A 13526-nucleotide genomic window follows, 5' to 3' on the forward strand; every position below is an offset into this window, starting at 1 on the left:
ACATCACACATGTTTGTCCTCTTTAGATCCACCGTCGAGGTCGTGCTCTGAGGAAGTTAGCCAAGCAGTTGACAGAGGGCACCGTGGTGATGACATCTCGATCTCTCCAGAATTACATCATGCCGTACGCCATGACTGCTCTGCTAGATGAAAAGATGCTCAAGGTGACCGAATTTCCATAGCTGTGCATATATCTGAACGGTTTGATTTCATAAATATGAATAAGAGGGCATGCTTTCAGGTTGTGTGTCTGATCCTTCTTCTCCTTCCTCACTGTAGCATGAGAACATGACATCAGCATCGGTGGAGGTGGTGGGAGCAGTGTGTCGCAAGCTGACCTGGTCTAAATATCTCTACTACTTGAAACACTTCATCCATATCCTGCAGACTGCTCAGGCTGAGCAGAAACTAGCTGTTAGGTAGGTGTGTGTGTGTGTGTGTGTGTGTGTGTGTGTATGTATACGTGTACTTTCAAATTACAGTCTGTGTGTGTCAACTGTTGGAAAACTTTTTATATTGTCTTTTTATTTTTTGATATTCTAGTTCATTGTTCTTTTTCTCTTTATTCCTTTTTATTAAATTTCAGTTTGTTAGTTACACTCCTTGAGGCTTTTCATTTTGACCATCAGACCCTCAGCAGAGAAATGGAAGCTGCTAAGGCTAGAGAAGGTGAGTGACAAACCTTCTAGTGTCAAATCTTTGCCGTGACCCTTTATATTTCTTCTCTCTTACCCCTTTTATTTAGTATATAATACTACTAGTATATAATATTTATATAATTACATTTGTGTTTTTATTATGTACCAGTTGCGTTTTTTATTTTGAGGGTGTATGACAAGCTTTATTGGATTTTGTGTAGTTCTTTATTGAGATAGAGGAACATATGTAAGTACATGGGGCTAATGAGACAACAAAAAGAGTTATTTAATTTAATAAAATAACTGATGCCTAACAAAACAACACCTCTCTAAAAAGCTGGGAGTGTCACCATCAACGCAGGCGACGAGGATGAAGGTGGAGCAGAGGAATCAGACGCGAGCAATGATGAGGAGCCAGTGGAGAACGACAGTAGGGCCACTCCTGGTGTATCAATGGAAATTGACAACAATGATGGAGAAAAGGGTGGTGTCTGTTTGGATGCAGCCACCGTCAAAGCCAAAGGGTCAGCGGCTCCTAAACCTGCTGCAGTGGTCAGTGGGCTACCACAGACCAAAGAGCAGCTAGAGTCTCTGATCAGCTCCATCCATCAGACTGTTAATGACAGTGTGCTGCCACGTCTGCACAAGTGTCTCACTGCAAAGGTAGGATGTGTACACAGACATACAAAGTCCTGATCTGCTCTGGAAACTTTACACAGTTGCATCATAGTGAAGGTCCGTGTGTCCTGTAGGTGAAGCGTGACGAGGAGCACAAAGCCGTAAAGTCGAAGGATGTGAAGGATGAGGAGGTGGCGAGGATACCAATAGCTTTTGCTATGGTCAAACTGATGCAGACTCTGCCTCCACACATCATGGAGGCCAACCTGCCTGGGTATGCAGCTGTACGAGTGTGTGTGTGTGTGTGTGTGTGTGTGTGTGTGTACATCTTCAGCTGTTAGTTGTGTTTAAAGTGTGTATCTAAGAAAAACAGCTGATAAACACTTTTTTGACAAAGTCTAATGGGGCTCGGTATGTTATTACAGATCGTAAATCAGTATTAAGGGTGGATAATTTCACTACTAAATGTTTGTGTGTGTTGTCCAGGATCCTAATTAAGGTGTGTGTGCTGCTGAGGAACCGTTTCCAGGAGATCCGTGATGTAGCAAGAGGGACACTGGTTAAGATCATTGAGACCCTAGGGTGCAGATACCTGCAGTACTTGCTCAAAGAGATGCAGGGTGTCCTGGTCAAGGGCTACCAGGTAGGAACAACCACACACTCACACACAGATACTGCAAACGTTACGCCATTTTTCTTATTACTGAACTCCTTTACAATTTGCTATCTTCTGGTTCTGATCTTCCCCCACCCAGGTGCATGTACTAACCTTCACAGTGTACCAGCTGCTGTCAGCTGTCAGTCCAACTCTGAAAAGTGGCGACCTGGATCCCTGCATGAACATGCTCATTGATGTAAGAACATATGTTTCTTGATTTAACAGAGACTTCTGTGTGATTCAGATGTTTTATTTTTGTATGCCGTTTTTTTTTTATTCATTTTACATCTTTTTTTTCTTCCTGTTTGGTCAGATCTTCAACAACGAGCTGTTTGGGGCTGTGGCTGAGGAAAAGGATGTGAAGGGGATCGTTTCCAAGCTGATGGAGGCTCGACACAGCAAGAGCATGGACTCCTACGAGCTGCTGGCCCGTTTCTGTAGCAAGGAGAGCATCACCAAGCTTATACTTCCACTGAAGGAGGTGAGGAAGAGATGTGATTCATTTTGAAAAACTGAAGAACACATGCTAAATTGGAGCACAGTCACAGTCAAGGCTTATGCCATAAAGTCTTACTTTGAATAGACGAAAAGTGACTTCATGTGAGACACCAACTCATATCTTACTTAGTTGATTAGCTAACTCTAATTGAAAGAAGTCATCAAGTGCATTTTTCTTGTATTTACCAAGAATCATAGTGGAATTCTGTTTAACATTGAATAATTTATGTTGAGAACCTAGTTGTCAATGTGGTATGAACATTGTATGGATAAGATAACAGGTGCACCTAGTCCTACTTCTCCTGTTAACCTCCAAATAGATCCTGGAGACTACATCCAGTCTGAAGGTGTGTAATCGAGTGGGTGCCGTGCTGCGGCGACTGGTCCAGGGTCTGCTGGTCAACGAGGGCATGACTCCCCAGGACATCCTGTTACTGAGCCATGGCCTGGTCAGCCAGAGTCTGCCACTGCTCACCAAGAGAGATCGGTAAACACTCACTCACACAAGCTCAGCTCAAATTTCATTTGTATCCATATTTTACCACATTCTTGTGTTCATGTTTGCATTTGCAGAGAAAAAGCCTTGGATCAGCCTCCCCCTGATCCCAGACTACCTCCTCCCAGCTGCCTGCTTCTACCCGCAACTCCAAAGAGGGGGGGTCAGAAAGCTCTGGTCAGCAGACGAACCAACATGCACATTCTGGTGGATGCAGGCCTTAAGGTGAACATTGAAACACTCCCCAAACTAAGTTTTAATTAAATTTTGTTAAGCTTAGTTTGCAGCAAAATAGAAATAAATATATATAACTACTACTATGACAAAATGTGTTACTTAAACGTGAGAAGGAAAGAACATGTGTCTTGTATCAGATTTGTGCGTTAATCCAAAGCTGCATTGTTTCTGAAGATTTTGTCATCATTAATGCATTTCTCAGCTGCTCCACCTGAGTCTGAAGAAATCCAAAGTGACGTCGTCTGAGGCCTCAGCTCGGGAGATGTTGGATCCTTTTGTACGGCTGCTGCTCGACTGCCTCGATTCCATGCATGTCAAGGTACTAATCTGATGGTTTCATGGCCACCTCTCATGGTTGGTCAAACCCGTTTTGAGCTCTCAAAGATTCTAACCTCGTACACACACTTACCTCCACCCTCATTATCTTCTCCTCCCTCCTAGGTGATCACAGAGGCTCTGGTGGGATTCACTTGGCTGTTGAAGTTTCCTCTCCCAGCTGTTGCACAGAACGCCACCCAGCTGACCAAGCAGCTCTTTGTCCTACTGAAGGATTACTCCAAGGCTGGGGCCGCCCGCGGGGAAAACTACCACCTGGTTCAGAACTGCTTCCAGGTACTACAAATAATAAATACGCATGTCTACACAATCCTGAAGAAAAGCAGGAGACTCCATTCTGTATATGCAGGGAATTTCCCTTTTAAGTCTGCAAATAAGCCAAAATGTTGATGAAAGGTGTTTGTTCATGTTCCTTTAAGATGGGACCTTGAAGAGCAAAATGAGGAGATGGCAGTAAATTAATTATTTGGGGAAAATGCTATTTAAGTTGTGAGATGGCTCAAACTATGTTGTGTACTATTCTGTATACGTCACTCTGGATCAGAGAACTTGTCAGACAAACTGAAGATCACACAGCTACTTTTTTTTTCTGTCTCTCAGGCCATTACCATATTTGTGAGGAACGTTAAAACCAACAACATCTCTGAGACACAGCTGCAGGTGCTGCTTGGATACGCTGAGGAGGACATCTACGACCAGTCTCGCCAGGCCACCGCCTTTGGCCTCCTGAAGGTATGTAATGGAGCTCAAGATAAAGTGTTACCTTGTTCATGGAAAATGTCTGAGCTGCATGTTTACATGTGATTGTATCCGCGTCCACCAGGCAATTCTGTCCAGGAAGCTTGTTGTTCCAGAGATGGAGGAGGTGATGAAAAAAGTTGCTAAGCTGTCTGTAACTGGCTGCAATGCTATGATTAGGATTCACTGCCGACAGGTACTGGCACACAACAGAATTAAAAAAAAAAAAAAAATATATGTCAAGCTATGTTGTTTTTTTATTCTGTGAGCTGCAGATGTTCAAGCAGTGAAAGGAAGATGTTTTTGTGGTGTAGATTTATCTGAAGTACCTGCTGGACTACCCGCTGGGAAGGAAACTCAAAGGGCATCTGGACTTCGTGGTAGCTCAGCTGCACTATGAGCACGACACGGGCAGAGAGTCTGTGTTGGAGATGCTGGCATACATCTTCCAAACTTTCCCTCAGGTAAATTTTTTTTCTCTTGATAACAGTGTTTGCATTATGCTTTCGCCTTACTTACTTAATTACTGCTATTTCAGAACCTGTTGTTGCAGTATAGTGGCTTATTCTTCGCACCACTAGCCTTAGTTGTGGTCAACGATGACTCGGCACGCTGTAAAAAAATGGCCGCCATGGCCATCAAGACCCTGCTGACCCACCTAGACGTGAACCGTCAGAACACTCTGTTCTCTCTTGTTAACACATGGCTTAATGCAGAAAAGGTACACAGCATGCACACACCTAATGCAACATTTTCCCCAAAAATTATTTATTGTATTTTTTATTATTTTAGTGTTTGAAATCCTTTAATTTATGATCTCGTTTTTACGGCTGCCCTCTTAGGCCAGCCTGCGGCGTCTTGGTGCACAGGTCTGTGGTCTGTTTGTGGAGGTGGAGGAGGAGAAGTTTGCCCGTCGCCTGGAAAATCTGCTGCCACTGCTGGAGAGAGGGATCAACCCAGGAAATTATGAAGATGTGAATGTTAATTTATTCCCACCATCTTCCGCCACAGGTTTGGCATTTTATGAAGAGAAATCATTGTTGTAACCATGTCTGTTTTTTTTTTTTTAGATTGAGGAGGAGCAGGACGAGAAAGGAGCCGATAGGCTGTTGTTCAGTTATCTGACTCTTATCACTAAACTGAGCAAACACTGCAGCCTCCTGGACCTCAAAAAGCCTCATGACATACTCTTTCATATTTGGGGTAAAAGATCAACAGTATTTATATCACAATATACAATTCACATAATTACGGTACTCATTGTTTGTTCCTGACACTTTCAGGTCACATTGAAGCCCACCTGCGGTACCCTCACTGCTGGGTGTGGCTCACCGCCTCGCAGCTCTTTGGTCAGCTGTTTGCAGCCCAGCAGGCAGAGCAGCTGGTTGCCATTTGGAGAGAAGAGGGGGGAGATTCACCTCAATCAGTGGCCACAGCCTTCATTACCAGTAACCTGGACAAAAAGGTGAAGCTCCAACTCAAGTCTGCTTTGAGCTGATTTCTGCATCTTCTTTTGATTTTTAAAGCACATGTACTTCTTTCTGTTCTGACCCCTAGATGAGAGAGTTGGCATTATCTTTCTGCAATCAGTTACAGTCCAAGTTTCTGGACACCGCATCAGGAGAGCAGGTGCACTAATGCTGGCAACACAATATGTAAATACACAGGTGAGATTTGATTGACACAAATATTCCTCTCCACCCACAGGTGATCAAGAATCTGTTGTTCGTCGGTAAGGTGATCTACCTGATTTCCCCGGAGTCTGATGTCACCTCCCCTCAGGAAGGAGCAAAAGAGGAGGCGGATCAGCGGGAGAATGGAGATGGAGATGGAGATGAAGATGAGGGAGAAGAAGAGGAAAAGGAGGAGAGTGAAAAGGAAGTGGAGGAAGAAGACGAAATGGACAAGGACGATCGGCCTCCTTCACTTCTGTGGCTGATGAAGAAACTGTCGCTGATGGCCAAAAGAGAAGCAGCGTACACTCCCAAAGTTCCCTTAAAGGTAGTTATGGAGTAAACCAAAATTTATAGCCACATAAATTGATTCAACAGCATTTAAAAATAGCCAGTCGTTCTAGTTTCTTAATTTGTAATTCTGTTTAATTTTCATCCCCCTCACTCTCCCACAGAGAACATGTGTGTTTAAATTTTTGGGTGCAATCACGATGGACCTGGGAAAGGAAAGGCTTGGTCCCTATCTGACTACTATTGTCACCCCCCTGTACAGAGAGCTGGACAGCACATATGCAGACCAAGGTAAATCCTCCTGCTCCTCTTCCATAGGTCCTGGCATACACACTGTTTGTCCAGCTAACTGGACATGGCGATGAAATCATCCTCAAACATCTTCGCGTTCTGTTCTGTCTCTGTTCAGACCCCACATTGAAGAATCTGGCACAGGAGCTGATTGAGCTTTTGAAGAGACAAGTGGGATTGGAGAGATTCTCTCTGGCTTTCTCAGCTGTACAGAAGGAGTTTTCACAAAGGCGAGCGGCACGCAAACGACACAGAGCCATGCAGGTATGATGCAACCAAAACACAAGCCATTCACTCACTCTGACACACAGTGTGTAGGTAAGTAGAGGGGTAACCTACCCACCCCTCACCTACCCCCCCACCCCTCACCTACCTACCCCTCACCTACCCACCCCTCACCTCCCTACCCACCCCTCACCCCTCACCTACCTACCCACCCCTCACCCCTCACCTACCTACCCACCCCTCACCCCTCACCTACCTACCCACCCACCCCCCCACCCCTCACCTACCTACCCACCCACCCCCCCACCCCTCACCTATCTACTTACCCCACCCTCCACTTACCTACCCCTCTACCCACCCACCCCTCCCCTCACCTCCCTACCCACCCTCCCCTCACCTCACCTACCTACCCCTCTACCTACCTACCCACCCACCCCTGACCTCACCACCCCCCCACCTACCTACCTACCTAACCCTCACCTCACCTACCTACCTACCCACCCACCCCTCACCTCACCCCCCCCCCCACCTACCTACCCACCCCTCACCTCACCACCCCACCCCTCACCTACCTAACCCTCACCTCACCACCCCTCACCTACCTACCTACCCACCCCTCACCTACCTACCTCCCTACCCACCCCTCACCCACCCCTCACCTACCCACCCCTCACCTACCCACCCCTCACCTACCCACCCCTCACCTCACCTCCCCTCACCTACCTACCCACCCACCCCTCACCTCACCACCCCCCCACCTACCTACCCACCCCTCACCTCACCTACCCACCCCTCACCTACCTCTCTACCTACCCCTCACCTATCTACTTACCTACCCCTCACCTATCTACTTACCCCCCCCTCCACTTACCTACCCCTCTACCTACCTACTTACCTACGCCTCTACCTACCTACTTACCCCTCCACAGTGAGTATGTGTGTGAGAGTGTGACACACACACACACACACACACACAGACACACACACAGCGGAGTCAGCTTTTTTTATAAATTTTTTCCTCATCTCTCTCTTCCAGGCTGTGGCTAATCCAGACATCGCTGCCAAAAAGAAGCTAAAGAAGCACAAGAACAAAATTGAAGCCAAGAAAAGGAAGATAGAGTTTCTCCGGCCTGGATATAAAGCAAAGAAGCACCGGAGCCATGCACTCAAAGACCTGGCCATGGTGCAGTGAGCTTTTTTTTGGTGGAGGTGGGGAACTGATCATGAAGGACACTAGGTGGGAGTGAAAACCAGCTGCCTGGCCCAGGAAAGTGACTTTAGTGGGCAGGTGGTTGGCAGGTGGTTGGCAGCAAAGGAGAATGCTTTGGAAAAACTGTCAATTTTTCGTGACAAAGATCCAACATTCTTTTGTGTGTGTATATACACACACACGAGGAATTAGAAATGGGGCACCATGTTAAAGCTGAAATTGTTTTTCTGCCATGAACTGATTATCCTAAGATTTCTATCCTGTGCATAACGTTTGAGACATTTTTAATAAGTTGTGGTATTTGAACATAATTACAAGAGTCCAAACAACAATAGTACAATCACTCATAGCATCTTTACTGAGAATTGTTTTCACTGTACAAGCAGATATAAATATGCCACCATTAAACTTTGTGCACTCAGTTAGTGTTTAGTAACTACATGACTAATATGCCAAAGCTGCACTCAAGGATTCCAATGGGAAAAGGGTTTCAGCCACCTAAACTAAGTTTTAAAAGTGGGAAAAACTCAACTGCGGAAAAATTATTCCATGACAGTGCATCTGCCTGATGTATAATACAAAACAACACAGGCTACAGTAACACTTGGTCAGAGGACATGCACATGTAGACAAACTGTTTGAAGCTGAATTCTTTTCACTTGAAAAAACGAATCAGGAAATTAGTGAATTGTTTACAGAGAACTAAGCCAGGAATTAAATTCTGTATTAGTCCAGCATATAGTGAACGGGGTTTAATAACATGGCAATCCAGCAGCTGTGTTCCCTCATCGCGTTAGCTCAGGAACCTCTTAAAATGTTTGTGGCTATTGGAAAACAGTATCTTGCCATCATCTACTTGCTGATGGTTCACATCAAATACTCATCATCCTCCGGCTTAACTAGTATCAATTTCTGGAGTGAATGATGCTAGTTAGATATAATAAATATCTGATAGAAAAAATTCCTAAAAAGCCTCTTGTTGTTTCGTCTAAACTTCTTGTTATTGTGTTTAGTCTTGACTTTAGAAACTTAGCAAACTTTAACATGTTTGTTCAAAGGTGTGCAGCCATTATTTAAAGACTAAGATGAATGTATTATTTGAAACATACAAAAATGTAGATGTCGCAGTCTGACTGTAGCCCATCTATTACTGCAGTCCTACAGCTCTGAAACCTTCACTTGATTTACTGTGTGTGTGGGTGTGTGAGAAAGATCCAGACATTACTGCAACCTTTACTTATCAGTCCCAGGCTTGAAAGGCATCAGGAGGGTTTGGCCAAGGCTTCAGGTGGGTATGAGGTGTGGAAAGGGAGGGCAGGAGTGCAATTACTGGTCCAAAAGAAGGTGACACACAGGGAGGGGACAGTCACAAGGCTTCGTAGAGAAGGGTCAAGGGTCAGGAATATATACAGAATGGGTGGGAGCATTTTACTGTCGACTCTTCAGGGAATCCACCAGCCTGTCAGGACAGACAGAGAGCAAATATAATTCAGTCTTAGTAAACACAGCCAACGGATGTTGTGCAATATCTACCCTAAATCCACATGTACTGGTTTGCTCATAGTATGAAAGAAGAATAGTACTTAAAAAATGAAACCTTATTTCCATTACTACTTTAAATATTAAATAGGATCATTTTATCCCTATGTTTGACTTATTACACAAAATTGTACTTCTATTTCTCACTGAAGTATGTAAGGTAAAGCCTACCATTCCATTGCTTCATCCAGGCCTGTGCCTTTGGTGGCAGAAGTCTTGAAGATCTGCCATTTTCTGTCTTTGAGTGCAGGAAGGCCCAGAGAATTTGCCACCTCTGTGGGCGTCATCGCCTGGTCCATGTCCTGCTTGTTTGCAAATACCACCAGGATCGCCTTCTTTAGCTCTTCCTCCTTGATAACAAAATATTGTGAAATATCAAATCTCCAAAAAGCTCACTATTAAACCAGAATTTTGCCAAGTGGCAACTCCTAATATTAAGTCTTGTTGGGGAAAAAAAAGTTACTGTTATAATTAGCGATTGCAAGCTAAATATGCATTTGTGAAATTTAATTAGTGGTACTTGTTAAATACTTCATGTTAAAATTTAAATGCCACTGAAATGAGAGATTTTATTATTAATACAGTAATATATATATAATATTGTACTAAGAAAACTGAATTAACGGTTCAATTCCACTTTTTCACATATGAAATTATTGCGTAGGTTAGGGAGTTAGGGACAGGTGAAACCCTGAAGATGTTTGAATTATATTTAAAGGTTGTTAAGATATTTTACTCCAAGTGGTTTAAGCTTGTAAAGGCATCTCATCACAGGGAGGGCCAAGATAGAAACTCCTAAGTAGTCTACAAACCTCCAACATGGCCACCAACTCAGACTTTGAGATTCCCATCCTGTCGCGGTCGCTGCTGTCAACGACATAGATGACTGCATCAGTGTTTGAGTAATAACACCGCCAGTAGGGCCTACGGAACAGAAAAACCCGAGAATGAGAAGCTGGAAAAACTGGATGTGCGTGTGAGGTCAAACAGAAAATCTGCTGACGTCAGAGAAAAATGTGGTTAGAAAGTAGTGCAAAGAAATAAGCACTAAAACAGAAGTTAAAATAAAAAAGTTGAAACAATGTGAATATGAAAAAAGTTGACAATTGTATATTAGATACTGTATATGTAAACACTAAAGTTTTGTTGACTGGGCATCAACCATATTTTTAGTTCCATATGCACATATTCACAACAGGGTACTCAGCCACCACCTGTCAATTCCACCTACCTGATACTTGTCTGTCCCCCAAGATCCCACACCTGGAACTTTAGGTTCTTATATGTGACTGTCTCAACGTTGAACCCAATTGCTGCACAAATCCAAATGGATATTTGATTATTATCCCTTTATCATCTGTAATTATGATATGCATTGCACTACACACAGACAAAGCTTTTCTTCCGTATGTGATTGCCATTTTCAAACTGTGAAAAAAAACAAAACAATGCTGAATCTTTCTTTTCTAAAGACTAAACAGTAGAAAGGTCCTAACACAAAACCGAAGAATTACATTTGGTAAGTCTTTATCTGAAAAGTTATTTGCACACAGTTATCATGACAAATACACAATACTGTATAATGGTTAAGTTAATTAAAGAAGACATTCTCTGAATGCCATTCAGAGGTGCAACTACATTCAAATATACCACATCAAATGGAAACACAATACATAGTGCTAAAAGCTACAGGAGTTGCCTTCAGGTTTACTGATGGGTGCAATTACAGATTTAACTATTATACAGGATTTAATGTGAGACTAGTATGGAAGAGATAATTACATACTAGGGATTGTGGTAACCACCTCTCCAACCTGTAGCCGGTACAGAATGGTTGTTTTTCCTGCACCATCCAAACCGAGGATCAAAATCCTCATTTCCCTTGTGCCAAATAGGCCTGAGAAGAGACTAGAGAAGAAACCACCTGGAGACAGACACATGGTAAGTTTTAGTGCTGAGAAGTAGCTTTTTAAAGTAACCTAATGTGCTTGATCAACTAAAGCAGAAAACTATTACATTGCATCCAGAAAGTATTTCCAGCGCTTAACTTTTTCCACATTTTGTTATGTTACAGCCTTATTTCAAAATGGATTCATTATTTTTTTCAAAGTTCTACAAATATACACTATAATGACACTGTAAATCATTGCAAATGTATTAAAAATAAAAAATAAATAAACACAAATCACATGTACATAAGTATTCACTGCCTTTGCTTAATACTTTGTTGACGCACCTTTACACCAATTACAGCCTAAAGTCTTTTTGAGTATGATGCGGGTTCAAGTCTGGGCTCTGGCTGCGCCACTCAAGGACATTCACGGAGTTGTCTTGTAGCCACCCATTTGTTATCTTAGCTTTGTCCTTAAGATCATTGTCCTGTTGAAAGGTGAACTGTCACCCCAGTCTGAGATCCAAAGCTCTCTGGAACAGGTTTTCACCAAGGATGTCTCTGTCCATTACTGTATTTATCTTTCCCTTTATCCTGACTAGTTACCCAGTTCCTGCGCCTGAAACACATCCCCACAGCATGATGCTGCCACCACCATGCTTTAATAGACATGACATTTGGTATTCAGCTCAAAGAGTTCAATCTTTGTTTCATCACACCAGAGAATTTTGTTTCATCACACCAGAGAATTTTGTTTCTCATGGTCAGAGTCTTTCAGGTGGGCTGTCATGTGACTTTTACTAAGGAGTAGTTTCTGTCTGGCCACTCTACCATAGAGGCCTGATTGCTGGACTGGTGCAGAGATGGTTGTACTTCTTGAAGGTTCTCCTCTCTCCACAGAGAAACGCTACAGCTCTTTCAGAGTGACCATTGGGTTCTTGGTCACCTCCCTGTCTAAGGCCCTTCTCTCTTAATCACTCAGTTTAGCTGGCCGGCCTGATCTAGTTAGAGTCCTGGGGGTTCCAAATTTCTTCCATTTACGGATGATGGACGCCACTGTGCTCACTGGAACCTCAATACAACCCTGTCTCTGAGCTCCACAGACAATTCCTTGGAGTTTATGACTTGGTTAGTGCTCTGACTGGCACGGTTAACTGCGGCACCTTATATAAACTGAATTTCCCACAGGTAGACTCCAATCAAATTGCAGAAACATCTCAAAGATGATCAGTAAAAACAGGATGCACCAGAGCTCAATTTTGAGTTTCATGGCAAAGGCTGTTAATACTTATGTAGATATGTTTTATTTTTCATACATTTGCCAAGGTTTCAAACAAACTTCTTTTAAGTTGTCAGTATTGGGTATTGTTTGTAGAATTTTGAAGAAAATAATGAATTTGATGCATTTTGAAATAAAGTTGTAACCTAACAAAATGTGGAAAAAGTTCAGCGCCGTTAATACTTTCTGGACGCACTGTACCTTGTTTACCTTATTTATAACTTAAAACTTTAGATTTGGAACGTAAGTGAACAGATAAGCGACTAGAATGTATAATGCCGAAAAGATATTACAAAAATAAGTAACTTAGTTGAACGTTTGGAAACACAGACCATTTAAAACCCAGCTGTTCCTGGTTTGCCACAGTGGCCTCATAGCTCAGGTGGTTGAGCAAGTTAGCCTAGGCTAACTTAGCTTAGCAATATTAATCACAGAATGATGGAATCACCTAAACTCGAAGTACCGTGCTTTTGACACTTACGTCCTTGGTGGCTAACTGTAGATACGAAAACGTTACCAACACACAAAAACACCACCACGGATAAAAAATATTCTTGTAAATAGCTAACGATAGCTAGCTAGCTAGCTCATAACACAACTGTCGCACTCCTTGTTGACTTAAACAGGCAGATAGTTCCAAAACATTGATATACCAGGGCCTCATTATCCATACGCAACCATAGTTGTACAATTGCTTATTTTATAGACCGATAAGTAAGTTACTCACCCATTTTGATAAGACTACTCTCCTAATGTTAGAAAGAGGCAGGCTGCCTGGCTGAAGAAAGACTTTCTTCCGTGTGGTTGACGTGTCTCTGAACGATGTCACCAACTTTCGCTACTGGGTTTTGTTTTGCAACATTCGACACATTTAAAATAGCCCGTTTAAATAAAACAAACGTATATGT

At 43.0% G+C, this 13526-nt stretch overlaps 2 protein-coding genes across 2 annotated transcripts in view; one reads left to right on the plus strand and one right to left on the minus strand.

Moving 5' to 3' along the window:
- The window catches only part of utp20 (UTP20 small subunit processome component), a 21736-nt gene extending 13405 nt beyond the window's left edge, over nt 1-8331 (plus strand). Inside the window, exons 38-61 of the mRNA XM_067490401.1 lie at nt 27-164; nt 280-419; nt 587-669; nt 976-1301; nt 1391-1530; nt 1743-1899; nt 2012-2110; nt 2228-2395; nt 2733-2899; nt 2986-3133; nt 3348-3464; nt 3587-3757; nt 4082-4213; nt 4305-4415; nt 4534-4683; nt 4758-4940; nt 5062-5193; nt 5290-5422; nt 5503-5684; nt 5777-5848; nt 5927-6220; nt 6348-6474; nt 6593-6738; nt 7736-8331. Of these exons, the coding sequence (XP_067346502.1) occupies nt 27-164; nt 280-419; nt 587-669; nt 976-1301; nt 1391-1530; nt 1743-1899; nt 2012-2110; nt 2228-2395; nt 2733-2899; nt 2986-3133; nt 3348-3464; nt 3587-3757; nt 4082-4213; nt 4305-4415; nt 4534-4683; nt 4758-4940; nt 5062-5193; nt 5290-5422; nt 5503-5684; nt 5777-5848; nt 5927-6220; nt 6348-6474; nt 6593-6738; nt 7736-7891 (3672 nt within the window). The 3' untranslated portion in view covers nt 7892-8331. The remainder of the gene's footprint in view (nt 1-26; nt 165-279; nt 420-586; nt 670-975; nt 1302-1390; nt 1531-1742; nt 1900-2011; nt 2111-2227; nt 2396-2732; nt 2900-2985; nt 3134-3347; nt 3465-3586; nt 3758-4081; nt 4214-4304; nt 4416-4533; nt 4684-4757; nt 4941-5061; nt 5194-5289; nt 5423-5502; nt 5685-5776; nt 5849-5926; nt 6221-6347; nt 6475-6592; nt 6739-7735) is intronic.
- Nucleotides 8245-13487, minus strand: arl1 (ADP-ribosylation factor-like 1). Its single transcript, XM_067490408.1, has 6 exons — nt 13346-13487; nt 11235-11372; nt 10680-10761; nt 10261-10372; nt 9620-9798; nt 8245-9368 (listed from the first exon to the last, which is right to left on the minus strand). Exons 1-6 carry the CDS (start codon nt 13347-13349, stop codon nt 9338-9340), a joined length of 546 nt encoding a protein of 181 aa, XP_067346509.1. The 5' UTR covers nt 13350-13487; the 3' UTR covers nt 8245-9337.
- Between the last annotated feature and the right edge of the window lie 39 nt (nt 13488-13526).

Source organism: Channa argus, chromosome 21 (assembly GCF_033026475.1).
Source record: "Channa argus isolate prfri chromosome 21, Channa argus male v1.0, whole genome shotgun sequence".
NCBI lineage: Eukaryota > Metazoa > Chordata > Actinopteri > Anabantiformes > Channidae > Channa > Channa argus.